A 22,138-nucleotide genomic window follows, 5' to 3' on the forward strand; every position below is an offset into this window, starting at 1 on the left:
TGCTTGCTGTGACTTCCTTTCTGTGTAGTTCTGACTCTTTAATCAGGATGGAAAGTTTGGACAGGACCTTTGGATCGGTCACCCAGCGCCGCCTGTGCCGCTCTGGCCGGCAGGATTAGCATTCCAGTTCTCTCCTCCTCCCTCACAGACTTCTTTGTCAGACCACAGAAAATCCAGATTTTAGTAGCCTTGGTACAGTGTATACCATTGTCTGAGAAGCTTTGTAATTATTGTGACATATTTTACTTAATATATTTTTTATTGAAATGTATAGCTTGTGATTCAGAAACACTTGATTATTTTATAACTGTAATAGACTTCCAGTTGCTTTGAAGCTAGAATACTCAGAGCAATTAGCTAGAAAACAAACTAATTTGACTTCAAAAGATGGCAATAGGAAGGATAATTGGCTGGCTGCACCTAGTAACTTTAATTATAAATTGATCAGTATTTTTGCAGTAACTAGGTGTAGCTATTTTTTGCTTCAGAAGAAAGAATGTAGGCATTTAATCTATTTAGAAAGTAATACAGTACAGTTACTTAAACACTGAGCAAGTATCATATGTAAGAGTATCTCACGTATCTCGTATACTTAGATAAATTTAATATACCTTAAAAAACACAACACAAAACTCCCGTGATGTATTTTAGTTTTAATTGGAAAAGATACTGCTCTGAGAGGCTTTCTAAGACCATGAAAATATGCTTTCCACATCATTCATGGTCTTTATAGGAAACTAGAGTTGGTGAAGGTATATTATCAGGAAGAGGATCTGTGGTAACATTAATTTTCTGTTTGTATCCTGAAAAAATTATGGGAATAAAATAAGAAAAGTAAATTAGCGAAAATACTCAGTCATCAGGTTAGGATAGCTTGGAAAGAACAAAAGATCTTGGTATCCTTGGAACAAAGTTGGAAGCTAAAGGATAATTTCAAGTCTGAATCACTCAAGAGTGTCTTGGATAAGTCCTGTTTTATTGAATATGTATAAATATTAATGTTTCCCTATGCATGCATATGCAGCTATTGTTCCTGCATACATTATGAACGTATGCAAATAGGTATCTAATGCACATAACACCAAATCAAGCATGGGATTTTTTTGGTTTTTTACACAGAAAAGACAGAAGAAGCAGAAAGAAAAATTAAATTGAAAGTGTATGGATAATAATTTTTGTAATTCGATTTTAAAAACCCCAACAAAATAGCAGCTGATTGTTGCCTTTGTTCCCATCCTGCACAAGTGTGAGACTTCACACTTTATAACTTCTACTGTAATTAAATATCATAGAAAATACTCCAGAAAACCTACCCAGATGAATTTGCAACTTTGTGGTAACTGCAGAGTGTTCTACTTTTAAAAAGCAGCAGCAGCAGCTGGTGGTGCACGGGGCTGGTGTGGGCAGAGCTGCCCTGGGGAGCTGCTGTGGTACTGCAGGCACTGCTGCTGCTGCTGCTCAATGGCACTGGCTGGAGCTGGAGAAGCACTTCCAGAGCACCAGAGGTAAATGTAGGCTATAGAAGCACCCAGGAAAGAAGGAACATCCATGGTTTGAAGGATAAGAACAAAACGTAAAACAGACCCTAAAAAAATAATTGAATTGGCATCTACAGGGCAAATGCTAAGGAAGAAAAGGAAACAGAAGAATCTGCCCTGGTTGGAAAAAGGACATACTCTGTAAGCATGCTGATTTGAGCTATATTTTCAAGTCATGTACTGTGCTTTGAAAAGGATTAAACCCACATATACTGTAACAGAAATCATTACTCCTCATTTTTGTACATGTTTTATTTGTATTATGTCTTCATTACAAGAAAGGTAACTTTAAAAATGCAAATCTGCTGCATAAAGTACACCTTTGACAGCACAAGCAATCATGCAACCCACTTTCACTGTAAATTCATCCAGTAGTTCCAGTAAGAGGATGCAGTTACTTTACAGCAATGTCAAACAAGCTTTTATTTAGGTGTCAGTATACCAAAGAAACTCCACAATATTTTAGTTAACCTAACAGAAATACAATGGCACTTTTACAGACTTTTTTGCAGATTACAGATAAATGGCTTACTAAAGGTGCAAGCAATATGAATTAAATAATCCCTGACATTTTCCTATTTTTTTGGTTTCCCACCCCACCACACCTTCCCAAGTTTTGGCAATGCCAGTACAAGACAACAGATGATGATCTGAATTTTGCATTTGAAATACTTCCAAAGTGAAATTTAGAGATGACATGAGATGTTCTGGCTCATAACCAACTTTACATATGGACTTTAATAGCTATAGCACAAGTGCTGTTAATATGGATCATTACTGGACTGCACATTTAACTATACAATACAATAATCATTCTCAGCTCACAAAACTGGGAAGTCAGGTACAAAATCATAACATTCCCAGCAGAAGACAAGACTGTCTCAAAAATGGTGTCTGCTTCCCAATAATGGGTTGACAGACTTCCACAACATTCAGCTGTATCTTCAGTGAATTTTTCTCCTTGCAACAGTGTTCTGGGCATGTGAGAAAAGGTTATTTTAACTTGTAGCTTGAGTAATTCCAGCTCCCTTAGAGCTGCATGTTACAGAGAACAGGTTTCAGGCACTAAAGCCCAAGAACAAGCTAAGTGATACCACAAAAATTAATACTGTTAATAAAAAAATAATAATCAATGGGAAACTCGTGTGCAATAACCCTACTGTCAGTCTGGTGGACAGTGACTGGGGTGGGTGGGGAGCTCCCTGCTGGCCAGGCACTGCCCCTTTCCCATGGAATGTGTGTGACCATGAAACACAAAACCAGAGCTGCTGCTCACCTTGCTGCTTTTAACCCATGAAGAGCAAACACCCAAGAAATCAAAATACAGTTCTCAGAGTGGGCTTAGCATTCAGACCACTTTCTGTTGGGTGTACTTTCAGAACTAAGATTTCATCTAGGGTAACATGCCACGTGCACAAATTCCAGATACCTCTCAAGGAAGCAGCTCTGCTTTGACCAGCAAATCATGGCTGTGGGGTGCACGTGGGCAAGGCTGGGTACACACCTTACACACCATTACTGCATTTCTGGTGAAAAAAATGCTGCCTCTTCCTTTTTCAGAAACGAGTCAATTGTCTTGCAGATTTCCAGGAAAACATCCTCCTGTGTTCCTTCTGCATCAACCTGTGAAGCACAAAAAACAACAGTTTTGATTAAGCTACATAGAGTTATCTCAGAATCTAAACACTGCAATAAAAAACTGGTCTAATATAAAGTGAAAGTTGTTCTGCTTCATGGTAGAAGCATTCTAATGTAGAGGAGCAGCTTAATAAACCAGATTACTGATTTTGTTTCCACAGATTCTGTAAGAAGGTTCTGCAGGCTGGATTGTCTGTAGCAAAGTACATCAGTCAAGTGAGGGAGTTTCAGGTATTCATGTTTTAAATTGAAGTTACACCTGGTGCAGAACAGATGCCAAGGGCTCTTTGCCCATCACTCCAACCTGGTGAGGTCCTTCTGAAGGACCTCACAGCACAGCACTCTGGGTTTTGGCCACTCCACAGTAACTTAGCAAATCAATGAATTCCAGTGCATTTGTATTTGGTGAACTGGTTCTGGTTTTATGACATCCTTTGCCCCTATCTTTTATAAGGGCACTGCTTTTGTGGTATAAGAACTCATCTTTCATTGAAGCAATTTTTTTCTTGAGCATCCCAAAGATTCAGTTAACTGACCAAGCTATTTTTCATTACTATATTTCACAAAAACAAGATGAATTTACACTCCTGTGCTGAAGATGAGAGAGCTGCATTTCAGCAGAGAGGAATGGCACTTGCAGCCAGTAATACTTGTCTGTGTTCCCTGGAAAACGTGAGGCAGAACTGAGCTGTTCTGAGCAAGGAGTTTCATGTCCATCCCATGCTGTGCCACCTGAGGAAGGAGAGCTGTCTTCAGCCCTCACAGCAGTGACAGAAGCAGCTTGCACACTGGCTGTGTACTCCATGCAGATGCTTCTGCTGATTATTCATTTCCTCAAATGCCTTCTCATATCTGGTCTTTACACAAAAGCAAGATTCTTCTCTGCTTCTCCATGCTTAGTCTTTCATGCATGCATGACATGAAGTTTGCACAAGATTAAATGGACCCATGACAACTTTGTGAAAGGATCTTTTCCTGAACTGCATTTTCATCTCCAAGTTGCTGACTAGAAAGCCAGACAATTGTAGTGTTTGAAGGGGACATACCTGCCCATAATACTTTCTGCCATCTCTGGTCTGCAGGAGAATTAAGGGAGTTTCATGTTCAAATAAATGTATTTTTAAATTGGCCAAGAAATTCTGCTCAGATATGATGTTGTCTCGCAGCCAGCTCCTGTACAGCTGACTGCAGTCCATGTACATCTAAGTCCCTTGGTGCTGAGTTTTGTGTGGGAGTCAGCAGCTGCTCCTTGCAGAGCTCCAGCAGGGACTGCAGGCACTCTCCAGACCTTGGCTTTCACTCCTGGTGGCACCTGCAGATGCTGAGAAGTTCAGTCCCTGTGGGAAGTGCTGGCACATCTCACCAGCCTGTTCCACAGCCAGAACTCCAGCACTGGGTACCCAACCAGGCCAGCCTTCAGGAGCCGTGCCTAGCTGGGCCTGTCCCCTTTGGGATCACTGCAGGGGTGTGTGACAGTGTGAGCTGAGCTGTGCTCAGTGCCCTGTTCCCTTTGGGATCACTGCAGGGGTGTGTGACAGTGTGAGCTGCGCTGTGCTCAGTGCCCTGTTCCCTTTGGGATCACTGCAGGGGTGTGTGACAGTGTGAGCTGAGCTGTGCTCAGTGCCCTGTTCCCTTTGGGATCACTGCAGGGGTGTGTGACAGTGTGAGCTGCGCTGTGCTCAGTGCCCTGGCCACCTCCCTTGGCCCCCTCACTGCCCTTCATGGTGCTGGTACTGGTGCTACTGGTACTGGTGCTGCTGGTACTGGTGCTGCTGGTACTGGTGCTGCACATCTTTCAGAAGTGTTTAGAGGTGGGGGGTACTTACTAGCAGCAAAGAGAAAACGGGGGTGATGAACCATTCTGAACCAAATGTCTGCCTTCTCCAGTTAAAGCAAAACCAGCAACTCCCATCTCAGCTGCTATCAAACACCTCGTTTGGCCTGTCTCAACTGCCAAGACAACTATTTTCATATGGCTATCCCACAGGAAATATACTGCATGCAGGGTGAAGTCCAGAGCCATTTCAAAGCTCTCATCTTAATATATATTATTATTATCTTTTTATTTCATAAATACTTCTGCACTGTCTAACTGATCTAATCTTACAAACACAGCTGATTGCCACTGGCTTTTTGGTGACCTCTTTAGAACTGGGACTGCTACTCATGTCTAGATCTAGGGAGTTGTGATGAAGAATTAGTTCTGTAAGCATGGAAACACCACCCTTTATGATGGGCTGGAATGCTGACTTCCTGGCAGCACAATAAAATATGGATAGGCCTGACTAATGACAGCCCCAGTGCTTCCCATGCTGGCCTCCTAAATAACAAAGGCCCAATTCATAAAACTAACTAAACATTGTGGCACAAAACTAACTTAATGTGCCAATAATTCACATCTAGTACTACAGTAATTCAACAACACTCTCAGCAGCTCCAGAGAAAAAACTGTGACTTTCTCTTCCTCAGATTCTAACAAACCTCATAAATTAGACATGTTTTCAAGGCTATTTAAGGCTGACTTCTCATAAAACAAGATCCATATACAGTTTTCCACAGTTTTGAAATGCAGCTATGGCCTTTGGTAACTTCCAATACAGAGAAATTTAATGAGCTCATATGAAAAACTACTGGAGTAACCATCCCTATAGTACAATATTGCTCCTTTTGTCATTAAAATCAACCAATTAAGTTTTCTGTCAACAAATCCACCTTTGTTGTAGGTTTTGAAATTTAGAGTTCTAAACATATACTGCCACCGAGGAGAATCTGAGTGTCTCTAGAGAGGATGGCTGAGGACAGATTCTGGAATGAACTCAGTACTTGGAAGCCTCTTACTGAAGGTCAGTCAACTCAGCTGAGTTGTCACTAACATTTATGTGTCACTAGAGTGTGTTAGAAGATCTCTGAGAGTGTGCTGCACCTGGTTCTCACAGCAATGGATCAAGCTATGTAAATCCACACACTGCCCTAGACCTATTCATATTAGACATGCATTTTCTGCTCTTTTATCCATGATCCCCTGCTAATGCTTCTGATGGATCTTTCTAGATCAGTTTCTCATCTAATGGGCCACAAAGCACCAAGGGGGGAATAGAGAATCACTTGTGCCTTTGTTCCCCACATCCTTATCTATCGGGGTTAATGGATCTCTGAGAACCTTTCAAAAGATGGAATAAACCACATAACTGCTCTCGCTATTACCATTGATTACCCCTCCTGGAAAGGGGGAGGTCGCCCCTCCCCACAGGCACTCAGAATGGCATCAGCAAGGGAAGGCTCACAAGTGGAAAACGGGAGAGGGTGGATGGTCACATGTTCCATGATAATGGTTATGGAAAATGTGACTGCAAGTGGTTTTAGAAAGAAATAGTAGAACAGCACTGAGAAAAAAAAAATAATGAAAGGAAATAAGCACAGAAAAGACGAACTCCTGTTGGATTTTGTAGGCTAAGTTTTCATAGCATGTGATCTGAAAGAGTCAAAGCTTTTTGGGCACCCTTAATCCTCTGCTCTGCCCTGCTTGGCTTATTTGTTATAATCATGCCCTTTTCCTCAGACTTTGAATAGGAAACTTGTATGTAAGACACCTACCAGGTGTCTTATGTTAGCTTAGGTAGGATCAGGGCTGTCTTGCTTGACTACCAAGGCACTGCTCTTCTCTTTAACTTACTACCCTCCTACATACTGTCACTTCAAAAAAGCTTTAAAGAATGAGTCAGATATTAAAAACAATCTTTTTCCCCCCTCCTTTTCTTCTCAGTTGAGAGAGAGCCATATATTCAAAAGGATTTACATTTTGCCATGTCAAAACACAAGTAGGTGTCTACTAAGTTTTCAGATGCACTTTTCTGTCCAGGTGCCTTGGAACTCACTGAGAAATAGATTTAAAACCAACAGTGTCTACCTGCTCACTACTACTATAATGCATTTTATTTCATTTCATTTAATGCCGTTTATCTGAAGCACCTGATCCCCACAGAAGCAGGCAGCTTGCAGGCAGTGTTTCAGAGAGCAGTGCTTTCAGCCCTTGCATCTCCAGTACAAGGTCTTTAATGAAAAGCAGCTACGTGCAGCTCCTTAGGTGGGTGTTCTGGAACTGGCTACAAAAGAAATTATGGGATATTAAATCCCCAAAACATAAATGTAAAAAAAATTGAAAAATTTCTAATGTGTTAATCTCAACTACTTTACCTTCCAGAACACAATTTAGAAACTGAATGCCTCAGCAGAAAAGTGAGGACACTGTTGCCTTTGCCCTTCATTCTTCAGTCAGTTCATCTTCCCTTGCAAATATGTACACAGTTCTTCATCTCAGCAGGGTGCTGGAAGGATTGCTGTTCTTTATTCCTGTCAGGTTTACAGGTGTTTCATCTGCACCCCCAGCCTTCACCCTCTGTCCGTGCATGCCTCAAGCCTCCAGTGCTGAGCAGAAACACAAAGAGGGAATCTTGGCTAAAAGGAATTTTCCAACACAATCCCGATATTTTGTCAGCTTCACCAGGTCACTGTTCTTGTTCAGAGGTCAGCAGAATGGAAAAATGTTCCATTTTCACAAATCATATTAATTAGTTATGAATGCACCTATGCACAATCACTCCAGGTTGGGGAAAGTTATAAAATCCTGGAGGATTAAAGTGGGAATGCTGTTACAACCATATACCTTTGTCTCTTCTGTGCAAGTAAAGCAGGGAGAGAATTCCCAATGAGCAAGCCAGGTCAGAGTTGAGTTTTTCTGTATAAACTGTGTTTGTCAGACTCCATCCAACCATGCCTTAAAGCCTGTTCCAAATGGAGTAAAGCATTTTTTACTCTGTGTTCCAGTGCACAGAGTAAGAAAGCTCCTTTGACACTGTACTCTCACCGCACCTTTATGTGGTGTGACAAATCAGTTCCTCCTCTGCTCAGTGCACAGCCAACATCTAATTCCCACACCAGACCTTTGGCTGGCCTTCTGCCCAGGACTGAATTTTACATTTGCATATTTAATCAGCCTGAAAACCTTTGGAGTGGATAGGACAAGTTAAATACATCCCACTGTTGTCATGTGCTGTTCCCAGTCTGTGGGAAATTTTGTCCAGTCCTGAATTTAGATTTTAAACTGGAGATATTAAATTACACCAATATGCCAACCCCATTTTCTTGTTACACAAGTCTATTTCTGATTTTCTTTTCTGTGGCCAGGTGGAGCTGGGTGTTATAGTCAAGCTCTATAAAACATGATCACTTACACAATTAATACCTAGAATGTAGTGGTCCTTAGCCACACACTGCAGTAAGCTGGCTAGAAAAGGTTAATGCCAAATCTTTGTGGAAGTTAGCAGGATTTAGACTCCAATATTCCTCTAGAATCTCAACACCCACTCCTCTGCATGCTTAGGAAAGTGCATTGCTGCAATTCCAAGGGACATAAAGCTCACGTGGGCCTTTCACTGGAGAGCTGCTTCTGTTGAAAAACCAAACCTAGGCAGGAATCAAAGACTCTTTAAGACTCTTCTTCTCCTCCTCTCTTAAACAGTGCTTCTCTTTAGATGCTTTGGCCATTGCTTATCCTGGGATCACAGACTGATCTAGGTCACCAAATAGCACCTTCATGAAGGCATTGCTTCCCTGGAGCTCTTGGATCCCACCAGTTTGCCTAAGGAAAAGAGTACACTAGCCTCTGATCTGTGGTTACATGAGGCCCACGGGCGATTTAAAATAAATCCAGGAATGCAGATGAGAATTTATTTGAAGGGGTTTTCAAATCAACATTGGTAAATTAACTGGTGACTTTGTCTGAAATGGATAGGAAACACACACAGTTCTCTCAGGAAACAGAGTTATAGCAGCAGCAGCATCTCCATGGCAGCACTAACATCTTCAGCCAGCTTTGGTCAGTGTTGGAGAGTGATAAACCCTCTTAGGAATGAACAAATCCTCAGCACTGAAAATATGTGATGTTTTAATTAAAATGGGAAAGAAAAATATTAAACACGTTAGACTGCCTCTAGGTAAAGTCTCAGTCTTCTGCGTGCATGATATTACAAATTTAAAAAAAACAAACAAAGACTATTTTAGCCTAGTCTGCACCAAAAAAAAAAAAAAAAAAAAAAAAAAAAAAAAAAAAAAAAAGCAGTCAGAAGTTATATTTGATATATTTGATCAGAAGTTATTATTATTAGTTTTTCTTCTTTCCACCTGAATTTTCTTTTCATCATTCAGAGAACATTCAGAGTGGCTGCTAATGTCAATGCTTGGCTGGGTGTAAAATCTGTTTCTATAAATAAGAAACCAACCCCATGCCCTGGGAATTGCAAGCTTCCCCTTGACTCTGCTTTCTTCAACACATGCAGCTTAAATGTATTCACCACTAAAATAGTTTTAAAAGACATTTCCCACAATAATGTTTACAAAGCTGATTTTACAGAGCATTCATACTCAATGGCTCCACCTGGAAGATGGATATATGGTAAGCACCACATTCACCAGAAGCAAGTTCAGACAATGTACAGACACTGTGAGTAAAAGCAGCGTAGACACAGCAAAGCACAGGTATTTTTTAATATGCAAACACACAATATCAGCCTCCCCAAAACTAATGGTACAAGGACAAATCACATATCCAGCTGTGACCCACAGATTTGGCAGGTTCCTTGAGGAGCTAATGAGCTACTAACTTTCAAGAAAGGACAAAGGACTGCATGCTTTGCCATTATGTAGGGGACAGAGCAGGAACTTGCAGCAGAAGCATTAAGGAAGGGCAAAGAAAGTGCATGTCATGTGAAATGAGGTAGACCATGACTGCAAAATCTGTGTGAAAGTATTATTTTGGGGCTGTCACTTCCCTGATGCTTCAGAAAGGGAAACACTGTGGTAGGCACAACTCCCTGAAATAGGATAGTGAGACAGAGAACTCTGTTTTCCTTGGCATTGTGCTGTGTTGCTGTATTGTGTATTGTACTGAATTCTTAGCACATCCTTGCAATTTTGGCAAGATAGCTTCTCAAAGCAAAAACAAATAAACCACATAATCCTTGGTAAGCCTAAAGATGAAAAGTAAGCAGGAACTTTTTTCTGATACTTAGGCTTTGTCTTATGTGCACTTATTGTTGGGGTTAGGAAAGGCCAAAAATCAGAACTCTTCCTCGGAGTATTATTTTTCTCAGCATTGTGTCATTTACCCTGTCCTCAGGTCAGGATATTGGTGCATAAATTAGCTGCACATTCCTCTTTTGGGGACTTTGCAAAGGAGAAAAGTTTGGGGCAGGTGATTTTCATGTTTGCTACAGCCCTTAGAAAAAATAGATCCCATAATATTTCCAGAAACTGTTATTGGATTCTCTCTCTTTTAGGACAAGACAGAGCAGTTGGACTAGATCGTTCTGCAGCTGAACTAAGGGACAGTTTGCCATGACAGAGCAGAGAAGCAAAGAAAGAAAAAACCCCAAAATCCTATATAAATGGGTCTACAGATGTGCCAGCTAGTGCACTTTTTCTTGCTTCTCTTGAAGTATTGAATATAGAATACAAAGAATGCTTAAAATATCACATCCTGAGCAGGTGCAAACCGAGGCAATTCATTGAAATTAATATAACTATGTTATTTATTCCAGCAAAAAGATCTCTCTTGTATGAAGGCCTGTTTTCTTTCAGGATATACACTGTCAGTTTTGAAAATTTTACTAAAGGGCTTTGGATTAACATAATCTTTCATCCTAATTCTGAAAGCCCTTATATAGTAATACATCCTAATACTTGAAGGAAAGCTTTCTAGAATTTATTTTAAATAAGCGATTCTACACAGATGAGTTATTGATTCAGGATATGTTCTCTGACTAAGGATAAATCTGGGGTTTTGTTCTTTCAAACTGTACTGTGGAACTCACAAGTTTGCAGAAGTTGCAAACAAACCAGGGAATTATAAAACGAGAACAACTGAAAAGTGTGGGAACAGTTCATAAATGGTGACATGTCAGTGTTTTCCAAATACTGCTAATATAATTGAAGTAAAAAGCAATAATTTAATTAAAAAGGTCAAGTATTTACCTTGCATAACTGTGTCCTGCTTTCATAGTATGCAATCAGAGGGTTTGATGCTTGATAGTAGCTTTCAATCCTGTCCTCAGTGGTTCCAGTGTTCTCAGAGCTCTGGCTGCTCATGGTTTCTGCAGAACAGTCCAGGCAGAGCACGAGCTTTGGTTCCCCAATCTAGACACCAAGGAAAACAACAAACATTCAAAGCACTGGCCCAGCAAAAGAGATTTTGTTTGGAAAACACCAAAACAGTCACCAAGGAATTTGTGAGCAAATAGTATTTGTCTATGGGGAAATGATGTTTATCAACAACCACCCCTCACTGTGGCAGCACTAAGGGATGCCAGCACTGAGGAGCAAGCAAGGCTGTGCTTGCCTGGACTCTGCACAGAGAGACAGAGATGGGATCTGACAAATTCTGGCTGCTTGGACTCAAGAGTGTCAGTTCATTATTTGCTGGATGCAAACAGTACAGGACTTATGCAACACTTGACTCAGTTATATTTGTAGCCTTTTTGTTGTTCAATGTGTGAAAAGGGAGTGGTAAACTTAGCTTAGTATTTCAAGATGCAGTAGCAGGAAATGTTCACATAAAAGTGTACCCACTTGAGATGGAAATGAGTAACAACAGGCTCAGGGACACCATCAAATATTCACAGGAATACATCCTGTGGATTACTTTATGTCACACAGTATTTTATGTCCTTGTTTGCAGTGTACCCACACCATTCCTCCCCATGCTGCAAAGGAGGGATGTGATACATTTCTCTGCATTTTCAAATTGGCAAGTGATTTCCAAATTCTGTGGGAAGCTGGTCATTTAATGCTGTTTGGCTAGTGCCAAACTAGTCATGAGGGAGAGTCTGTCCTTTAATAAAAATAAATACAGATTTATTTATTTTGATTCTTAGGCCTGGAAAAGGTCATAAATAATCGTCTCTTTCTACATTTGATCATAGATATTGCAGTATATTATGGGGAAAAAAGAAATGGCAAGAAGGAGCAAAATGTTCTTTATGGTATTTCAGGAGAGAGCCAAAAGTTCTAAACACAAATCCTCATCGTTCTCTCCCTGAAATACTCAAAATTATGTATATCATTTTGCATAAATCTTGGAATGCAGTGCCATGCACCCTGCTCAGGCACAGAACTCTCTGACACAAGATTTTGTATGAGCAAAACCTGCTGGGCTGAGTCCAAAGCCATAAATTCCACCGTCTCAAGCAAAATAAAGGTGTTACAGGATCAGTGGGGAAAACAAGTTTATTTTTCCATGCCATTATGTATTTAATCCTTCAATGACATGCTCAGTCTTTTTCTCATTCCTTCCCTTTCCAGCAGGGATCTGGAAAACACTTTTTTAGGAAAAAGTGAGAAGTTTTGGAAAAAGATTACTTAACACTAGTGACAATTACAAAATCATATTTTTACCATGGCTACAGTAAAGAAAGTCTAAATGACTGATATATGGAAATTGTCATTGTTATCTTTGTTGACAGCCCCCAAAGGAAGAAATATTCTAAAGGTAAATATTTCATGTCAGGGCTTCTGCATTTGACTGAGGATATCTGGATTGTGTTGACCTTTCTACTACCCTTAATGACTTTCTAGGAGAAGCTGAAGCCAAGGGATTATGTCAGACAGTTCAATAACAGGCTTTTATCTACCCATTTTTTCCACACAGAAAACATTAATGCAATTAGCTGTAGCAGCACTGAGTTTGGGGATTAAAAAAGCCAACAAGGCAGTTTTAATAGTGCAAGAGATATAGAGAATTTAAAAAAAAAAAGATGTGGGCTTAATCAATGATTTAAACAAATGCCCTTTTTGTATAACTGGATTAGGATGGTGAGAAGTTATTTCCTCCCAGTTTTACATGAGGAATTCCATGGTCTGTTCTAAATTATAATAGAATAAATGGGAAAGAATACCTTTTATCAGTTGTATTGTCACCTTACAAGGAGGATATGAAGGACTCCACTGACTGATAGGATCAGATAATAGCTTCTTGCTTGATACACTCAGTCTGATTTGCTTTTGAAAAATGTACATGGTTTTCTTAGAAGTTTCAGTATTGCTATCTGGAATTCAAACCATTACAGAAATATCTTTCTTCCAAACAAACCCACAAAGAGTGAAACTAATGCCCTTATCCAGTATCGCACCAATTTTTGCCACTTTTTAAAAAATTATGATTTTCCTGACACAATTTAGCTTAAATAATACAAACCAAACAAGTCTAATAGTTTTTGGGTTTTACTCTGTCTCACTGGGTACTTCCCACCTAGTGTTGTGGAATATATAATTTTAAAATGTTTTTTCATTTTGTAGAAAAACTGAGGAGGGAACAGAATTTTGTGCTTCTGTAGAATTATGGCTGAGTAAAAATACAATTGCATCATAGACGGGAATTGGGTAAAACTGGCTGGAGAATCAGCTGTTTCTACATAGCTCATTCTGTTTATGAGTCAAGCTCTGAAACACAAGCATTATTCTTGATGTCTTCTAAATAGAACAGGTCTTTGTTAACAATTATAAAGCTTTTCACATATAATGTAGATATGTAACACTATTCATCTGTACTTTGCTGCCAATAATTAGTAAGGCCTGATGTGCACCTCTTTTCATTCAGTTATAATTTAAGAACTTCTCATCACCCTTTGGAAAGAACTGCAAAGCATTATCTCAAAAACGACTCATTGTAAAAAACTTCACAGTTTTACTGAGCAGCTCACCGCCAGCCTCTGGAAAGTGGATACAAGGCTTCAAAACAGTCACTTGAAGTCCTTGTCTTTTACTCCAAATGCCAAATGCAGTCCAGCATCTTTTGCTGCTTTCGGGGAACTTAAGGAGCTCTGCTTCAGCCTGGGATGCATTAGGACTTACTTGCCTGCAATACCTCAGTGCAGGACACCCCAATCTCTAAACCCCACTTCATAATATAGAGGAGTGTCCACAGGACACCAACATGTATGCCTGCCAGAGAAACAGCACTGCTGAAATAGTTCCTCCTTAGACACAAAACAAGAGAAATCTCCAGCATCTTTTTAATAGTCTACAGCATTTTATTAAAGGGACTAGTAAGTCAACATTTCTGTGAATGACTTCTATGGCAAATCTCATTGCTCATTACTTTTTCTGGCTTCAGATGCCTAAATCTTGCTAGGCTTTTATGGTAATCAACTAAATAAATAAAGCAGCTAAAGGCTCAGTGAGAAAAGAGGGGATTCACTGTTTTATAAGGTAATAAAGTTTTATTACCTTATAAACTTGTTTAGGACATTTTTGGAGTGTAATGTGATGTAACATATACTAACTATTATCCCTAATTCACCGCTTCTTTTCTCCCAAGCCCTGGCAGATTCATTCACATGCTCAGACAGAGTATTTCCTGCAGGCTGAGAAATGCACGGCTGAGGCTTCTCACGAGGTCTCAGCACATACTGGGGAAATCGAGAGCTCTCGGAGCTGCCACGCAGGCACTTGCAGAACGCTCTTTTTATGGCTGTGCCACCTGTTACCCACCACAAAAATTAAATCTGGGTTTGGCTGCTGCAAGTGACAGCAAGCTTTAGCAGAGCTGGCTTACTGGTAATAAATATTAACTGTGAAGATACATACTTTTATGATTGTGCATCAGATTTTCATCAGAAGTACAGCACTATCCACTAGAACCAGAAAACTGGTTCTAAAATGATGTTTTCCCCTAAATGTGGATTGTTTCTGGTTTATATTAAATTTAGATAAAATCACTTTACTTCTCCTTGTATTCTAGATTCTTTGTAAGTAAGAGCAACAGCCAGATTTGCTATACTGATGGGGTGCCAAAATTTCAGTGATCAGCAGCACAGCTCTCCTGGATTGGCTTTTTACACGTCCCTGCTGCAATCAGCTGAAGAGAGGGACTGAAGCAGTACCAGAATTACAGGAGTTACAGCAGCATTACAGTTGTATGGTCACCTTGCTCTCAAACTCTTCTGCATCTTTCAGCTCTTGGGGATACCCATCAATCAGAAATCCTTTTGTGTCCCCTAGCTTGGAAACCATGGCTTCCTTCAGTAGCTCCAGAACAATACCCTGTATAGGAAAGAGAGGGAATTAGTTGGTTAATTAAAAAGAGAGATTGATACCTTTGTTTGTTGCACTGACTTTAGTCCTATACCCTTGAAAATGGCTCTGTGAATGCAGGTGTTTTTCTTGTCTGCAGGTAGCAGGGCACCCTGCTTTTTATTCTCTCAGGACAGGCTATGCCACACAAATCTGATGTTGCAATCCACCCAAGATTTCCCAAAATACCTTCCAGATAGGTCAGAATATTTCATAGTTTCAAAATGAATGTTAATACCTGTGAAACTCTAGAGTACCGCTGCAGCATTTTCCAATCTGATTGCATTTTGCTATGTCACTGGTGTAATTACATTACATGGAAAGTGACCCCATCTGACCAAACACACTGAAGAGTAAAGCAATCAAAATCAAGCCTGAGCACAGCTTTTAGTTTCCCCTGAGCAAAATTTCCCAGTATCTTTCATTAACAAACACATCCTCTGACCTAGCTGCAGTTGCTGAATACCCACCAAGAGCTGGGACTGTGGACCTGCCATGTGAAAGCCAGGTCCAGCTGAGAACAACACCCTCTGCCTTCACAATTTCCATTAAGCTGCAGTCCAGCTACTCTGGGATGTCAGCCAGCTCTGCAGGGAACTGCTGCAGGTACTGTAATTTAAAATAGCTGCCAGGAGGACCAGCTCTGAATCTGAAATGTAACGCTATAAAAAGGACATAAAGTTTCTGTTTCCTGTACTTACACTTACATTTTGCAATGCATCTGTCTCACTGTATTTCATGTCTGATTTATTGCCTATGTGAAACATAAAGAAATACTGGCACTGAAAAGGGAAACAAGTGCCATGGATTTGGCAAAGAGGAAATGTCTCCCTGAGGTTAGAGATTAATTTTACTGAAATGGGAACCATCAGCTCCAGTATCTATTTCACTGGTTTAGACAATGTACCTACCACTGCCTTTGTTTAACCATTAGAACCCCAAATAAAACCATCACTCACGCCAGGCACAGGTTCACCACATTCCACAATGTCTTTGATCAATTTACTTCTCTCTGATAATGACAATAATTCATTTTGGAGAAGGTCACTAGTCGACAGGTGAGTAAATCCATATTTCTTGGCTAACTGTTCACATTGGCTACTTTTGCCAGAGTCAGGCCCACCTATGTGAGGGAAAAAATACCTAGAATTAGAAAAGAACAAAGATGTCGCAATTTTCAAACTATACCCACCAAGAAAATGGGAGGAAATTGATGACACTGTTTTGCAATTTTTAAATTTTTTTTTTGTAGAGAAATTGTCTACAGTAGAACAAGTCATATACATATGATACAGCTTCAGTGTACCTTTCTGATACAGCTACAGTGCTGACTCAAAAATGTGTTGAAGTTGAAGGAGTCACAACAGTGTGAAATCTCTAACAGAGGAGAACCTGTTCCTAAAACACCATTAGCATGTAAAGGAAAACCATGAAAGAGCCTGTGGAAAAGGGCATTTCACTCTGCACTAGTTCAGTTTGACAGCTGCAACAAATCGTAGCAAGTAATGTTCACTGCAGCCCCGTGAGGGGAATAACGACGAGCGGCCACCTGCACCTGCCCACAGGAGCTGTGGGAGAGAGCACCAGGAGGGGAAGGGCACTGACCCGGGAATGCTGGGGGTGTCCTCCTGGCAGGAATGGCTCCTCCAGCCTCCTGCTTCCCTTGGCCAGCCAGCAGCCTCCAGCTCAGAGCCAGAGCTCTGCCTGTGCCGCCCTGCAGGTGCAGGCGCTGTCGGGCCCAGCTCCTCCATGCAGGCGGCCGCTTCTCCCTCCGCCCCAAGGCCGCGGCACGGAAGCCATGGCGTGGAAGTCCATGGCATGGAAGGTCTCTCTCTTCAGGCTCCTGCTGAGGCATTGCAGCCACCTCTGCCTGGCTGGAGAGAGAGACAGCCCACGGAACCTTCTGGAAGCCACTTGCCAGGTGTCCCAGCGCGGTGCCATCAGCGCCGCCGGCACAGCTGAGGTGCGGCCCTGAGGCGCCATGGCGGTGCCAGGGCATGGCGGGCAGGAAGGCCAATTCCTGCTGGGAGTTTGTGGAGAAACCCTCCCTGCTGTAGCAGCAATTCTGCAGCCTCTGATGGATCTGTTCAGAAGATTTACTGCAGTAGAAGGTAATTACAGCCTTGGAGGGAGACAATGCTCAAACTCTTTTCAGTAGAGTTTTTTCAGCAGGTGACCTGTGTTATTTATCAACTGCTGGGTCTTGCAGGTAGGGCTACACAGCTGTGCTCTGTGCATTTAAGATGCTAAAAAATATGAGGCTTTCCTGTTTCCTTATCCTTCCACAAACAAATATAGGAATAACACATTCACAATGGAACGATTTTAGCACCGTCTCTTGCCTCACTTGAACTTTCTTCTAACTTTTGCATTCAATGTAAGAAATAATTGCTCTGAGCATATAATTTTCAGAGACTGTAGCTGAGACTAAAAATTGGGTCACAAAGGAGTAGCATCAAAGGAAGGGGTTTGTGTTCTGTGATGTGCAGTTTTTTACTTCAGCTTCACAAGGAGAATAAGCAGCCTGTGGTGTGAGAATCACACCTGTGCTATAATTTTTCTACAACTATCTTTGTTGCAGGCTTATCTTCTGGCCAATGTGGGTTGCATCTTGTTTTTCTGTTGCCATAATCTGAAGAACATTATTGTTTTCTAAAAACACTAGTTGAAAGAAAACAAGGAAAAAATAGGAGTGGCTATAAAGAAACAGATGTAACAAAATTACAGGCAAATTACTAGTAATGAATCCCTTAAATATCAGAGTAGCAATTAATAGTATTTCTGGCCTGGTTTGGGCTTTTTTAGCTAAGGAAGTTTGTTCACACATTTTGTCTTCTGGCCTTGAGTATGCTAACAGTGGAGTAATTTAATTCTATTTATTTGGTGTATATATGCAGTGTTAAAAAACCCCAGCTATAAAGATTATTGTATTCTTTTCCCTGTATAACTGTTTCTCTTCTGAATGCAGAGCCCAATGAGAAGTTTCATAATTTCTACTCATACACAAAATTACTAAATCTCTTATCAATACAAGGACATTTTTTGGTTTTTAGCAGGTAAATATTCAGAAAATTTGATGTGCTTCTAATACCTTTGTGTGTTAGAATTTTAAAAGAGAACATTGTCAGAGTGGCACAATATGCAGGGCATACACCACAATGAGTGTTCCTTCAAAACATTAATTAAAATGGCCATTTTTAATAGAAGAGTTCAAACAAAGCAGAGATAAACATGCTGAGCTCTTTAAAGAGTAAAAACATATTTGATTAAGTTATGTGCTAAAATTGGTAGTTTTTATGGCCACTGGTATTAATTTAGATTCATCTCATGAGTAGCAGAGCATCCCACTGCTTGACAAATGCACACAACCCACTTTATCAAGTCTTGTGCTTTCTTATCCATGAAAGAGACCACAGTTCTTGCTTGGCATGATCTGAGAAGAGACTGAATTCCCCAGGAAGTTCAGCATTGTGGGCTGAACACAACTTGGCCTTTACATCAGTATTAATTTACAAGTCTGAAATGAAAGTATTACCTTGTCTCCCTCTGAAGTTCCTTAGTGTGACTGGAATAGAGCTATTCAGGTGAGAAAAGATGTGATAGTGCATTTTCTTACTAATTAGGTGTTGCCTTCTTGCTCAGATTACATTCTTAAAACACTGCTACATAAGCAGCTTTAACAGCAAATTAATCCTGCAGCCATGAAGCTCACAGTGAATTTGTGGTGCTACAAAAATGGTACCTGTTCTTTTAGTGGATATTCTTCTTAAATCTATTCATTTTTTCTAAAGAAAAAAAATAATGTGAAGGAAGTTTATCTGGAATAACAGCTGCATATGAAACGTGACAAAGGCTAGTGAAAAGATTTTTTCAGTTAAGACTTCACTGCAACTTGTTACAGTGTTTTTCATATGGAAAATATTTGAGGCATTGAAAAAGGCAATCGAGTTTTCCCAATGGCTCAATTGTTAGCAGAAAAATATATCCCCACTTTTGTTGTGAAGGCGTAAGATTCTTTGTGAACACTGTTATTTTTTCTCTATGCTGTCATCTTGTGATCTGCCTACGTATACTTGGGAAAAAAACCTGTAGGTTCATGGTAACTTGTTATTCAGATTAATCATGTTGTTTTCTGATTTCTATATATGTTATGCAGAGCAAAAGCTAAAGCCTAGCAAACAGCCAGAGGAACTAGGAGTGTGATGTGACCTGTAGGACAATATAGAACTACCAGCAGTTCTTCAATATTAGCATGCTTTTGTATTTTCCTAGTATTGCTCAGTGCAGTGGACCTTGCTTTAAAGCTCACTTGGTAACTTAATAAAAATCCAAAAATTGCAGGTAAAGAAATTAAGAACATTGTATTAATCAGTGAGGTTATTCTTGGAAACAGAACTCTTTGAGTGTCCCTTTGTGCTTTTTGATACAAATGGTAAGCAAGAACATGGAACCAGAGGACTAACACAGAAATTAAATGCAGCTCTCTATATTGCTTTTCTGCAGACAAGGCCAGATTAAAAGGTCTATGCAATCCCTTAGAGCAACATTCCCTTCCATTATGTTGATTCATCGGCCTGTGAGAGGGGATCTCATGGTAAATAACTTTCTGGCAGCACTGCTGACTTAGGTGGTTACTTTTTAAATTATTGAGTGCAGAAATGCTTCACAGAGAGTCCTTCAAGGAGAGAAAAAGAGTGTCTAAATGAGTGTGGTAACAGCCAATTGCCCAAGCAGCACTTCAGGGTGTTCAGCTGCAGTCAGCCCTGGATCAAAGGTGTCAGCTCTCCTCCCTCCTGCCCCAATGTCCCCCGGAGTGGGAAGGCTGAGCAGCCTGGGCATGTGACAGAAATGAACAGCTCTGACCCAGAGCACAGCGTCACCAGCAGAGAATGAATGATGGCAGAGGGAGCTGGGACTGCTGCTGTGAATGAGCATGGCCAGGAACACACGATGTGAGCAGTGCATGGGCCAGCCTTGCTGCCAGAAACACTGACAGAGCAAAAGTGCCATGCAGACAGACTGAGATGCCTCTATTTTAAATCTTACAAGTTTATTATATACCAAAATATCAGGAGTATTTATATAAAAAGCCAGCAGTAGGATTTACAAGACAGTCCCACTATTTAGTTTCAAATGTTTCAATTTCAAGACCTTGTTATCATAATGAGCATCATCCCTGTATCAGGGAGAAGTGCCTACAGGGGAAATCTAGCTGCACAAGAGAGCCTCAGAAGTCTGAATTGAAACCAAAATAACCCCAGTCAGTCTATCTCTAAATTCAAGCAAAAATTTTGGACTACTTGATCAGTTTTGGCAGTTTTACCAATGCTGCTTGGATTTTATAGACAAGTAAAAATAAGCCTTAACTTCAGAATATGGTATTTGAAGGCTTCTCAATAGCACCTCATCTGCTGTTCACAAATTATTTCAGTCTAAGTGAAACCATACAGGAATTGTGCTATTACTTAACAACAACAACAAAAAAGGCCTCAACACTTTCTTTGTATTTCTTTTTTCTGAGAAATTATTTTAATTAGAAAACTACATGTTGTGCATGTTGGCAGAGTGATGCAATATCCTGGGACATCACTGAGTTTTCATCCTTCTTAAAGAAAATGTGAAGTTTATTTCACAGGAAATCAGGGAAATCAGCTTTGCACAGCATCCACAGTTAGCTTGGACTGATTGGGGGCTTAATTATCAGTATTGTTCATTCTCAGCTTTTGATTGCAGGTATTGTAGCATAATTTACATTGGAAGGGACCTCATCTGGTTAAACCTTATAGTCAAAGCAGGCCTAAATTAATGATAAATTGAATTAGGTAGTGTCATTCAAGGTCTGACATACCTGGGACGAATAAAGAGTTTGAGTTTTGTGATATTTTTACTTGTTGAATTTTGGTGTGTGTGCAAGCTCCTGCCTGCAGCTGATAATGTCTACTTCTAGGTGGAAGAGGTGAGAGTATCTTCAGTGTCAGCTAAAAAGCTGGTCGTTCTTACACTGGGTTTAAACAATTAACAGCTTTAGATCATCAGCAAGAATATAACAAAGATTCTGTAGAGGAGAGTGGCTACATTAGCGAAGCTTTAAACACCTCATTTACAAGTCAGCGGGGAGTTTGTTTCTGATCCAAAGCGCAGAAAGATTCCTGAACCTCCGGTTTTACTTGCAGCCTCAGCTGAAGCCAACTGTTTTGTGAAGCTGCTGCAGAGGCCAGGGAGGGGGAATGCTCCCAGAAACTGTGCCATGTATGACACTTCTGTGGATGCAATATGGAATATTGCCGTAGTTAAGAATTAGAAGATCATTCAACATTCATGATGGCATAGGGTTTTTTGTTTGGTTTTTTTTTTTTTTTTTTTTTGTTTGTCTTTTAATGACTGGCAAAGATTACTTAAGTTTTGAATATTTATTAGAGCATCATCCAATTTTATCTTTGTGCCTCTTTATATTTTTTTTCTTTGAATTTTACTTTGCTGGCCAAATTTATCTTTGTTTTTCCTCTTTCATTATCCTGCTGTTTTCTCTTATATTTTTTACTTGCTGGTACTCTTTCTCTGCTTTACAATATGGATAGAACATTAACATTGTTTCTTAATTAATCCAGCTTGACTGTTATTCCAATTAATTCCTACATTAGCTCTAATGTAAACTTTTGCTAATTAGATGATTTCTTTTTCTTTCCCTTTTTGGAAAATTTTCAAGGGTAATTAGTGGGAGAGGAAACTGCCTGTTCCTTTCCCTTTGTCATAAACAGTATCTCTGTTTGTCAGGTATGGCAGATGGTGCATTCATTTTGATTTGTTTGTAAACTTCTTCAAATGTACATGTTGAAAAT

The 22,138-nt window shown here is 40.2% G+C and overlaps 1 protein-coding gene across 1 annotated transcript in view; it reads right to left on the minus strand.

The window, feature by feature from the left end:
* Positions 1 to 1,772: 1,772 nt before the first annotated feature.
* The window catches only part of AK5 (adenylate kinase 5), an 83,761-nt gene continuing 63,395 nt past the window's right edge, over positions 1,773 to 22,138 (minus strand). Inside the window, exons 11-14 of the mRNA XM_063165881.1 lie at positions 16,259 to 16,422; positions 15,153 to 15,269; positions 11,205 to 11,366; positions 1,773 to 3,161 (exon numbers count right to left, since the gene is read on the minus strand). Coding sequence (XP_063021951.1) covers positions 3,054 to 3,161; positions 11,205 to 11,366; positions 15,153 to 15,269; positions 16,259 to 16,422 — 551 coding nt within the window. The 3' untranslated portion in view covers positions 1,773 to 3,053. The remainder of the gene's footprint in view (positions 3,162 to 11,204; positions 11,367 to 15,152; positions 15,270 to 16,258; positions 16,423 to 22,138) is intronic.

The sequence above is a fragment of the Melospiza melodia genome, chromosome 11 (assembly GCF_035770615.1).
Source record: "Melospiza melodia melodia isolate bMelMel2 chromosome 11, bMelMel2.pri, whole genome shotgun sequence".
Taxonomy (NCBI): domain Eukaryota; kingdom Metazoa; phylum Chordata; class Aves; order Passeriformes; family Passerellidae; genus Melospiza; species Melospiza melodia.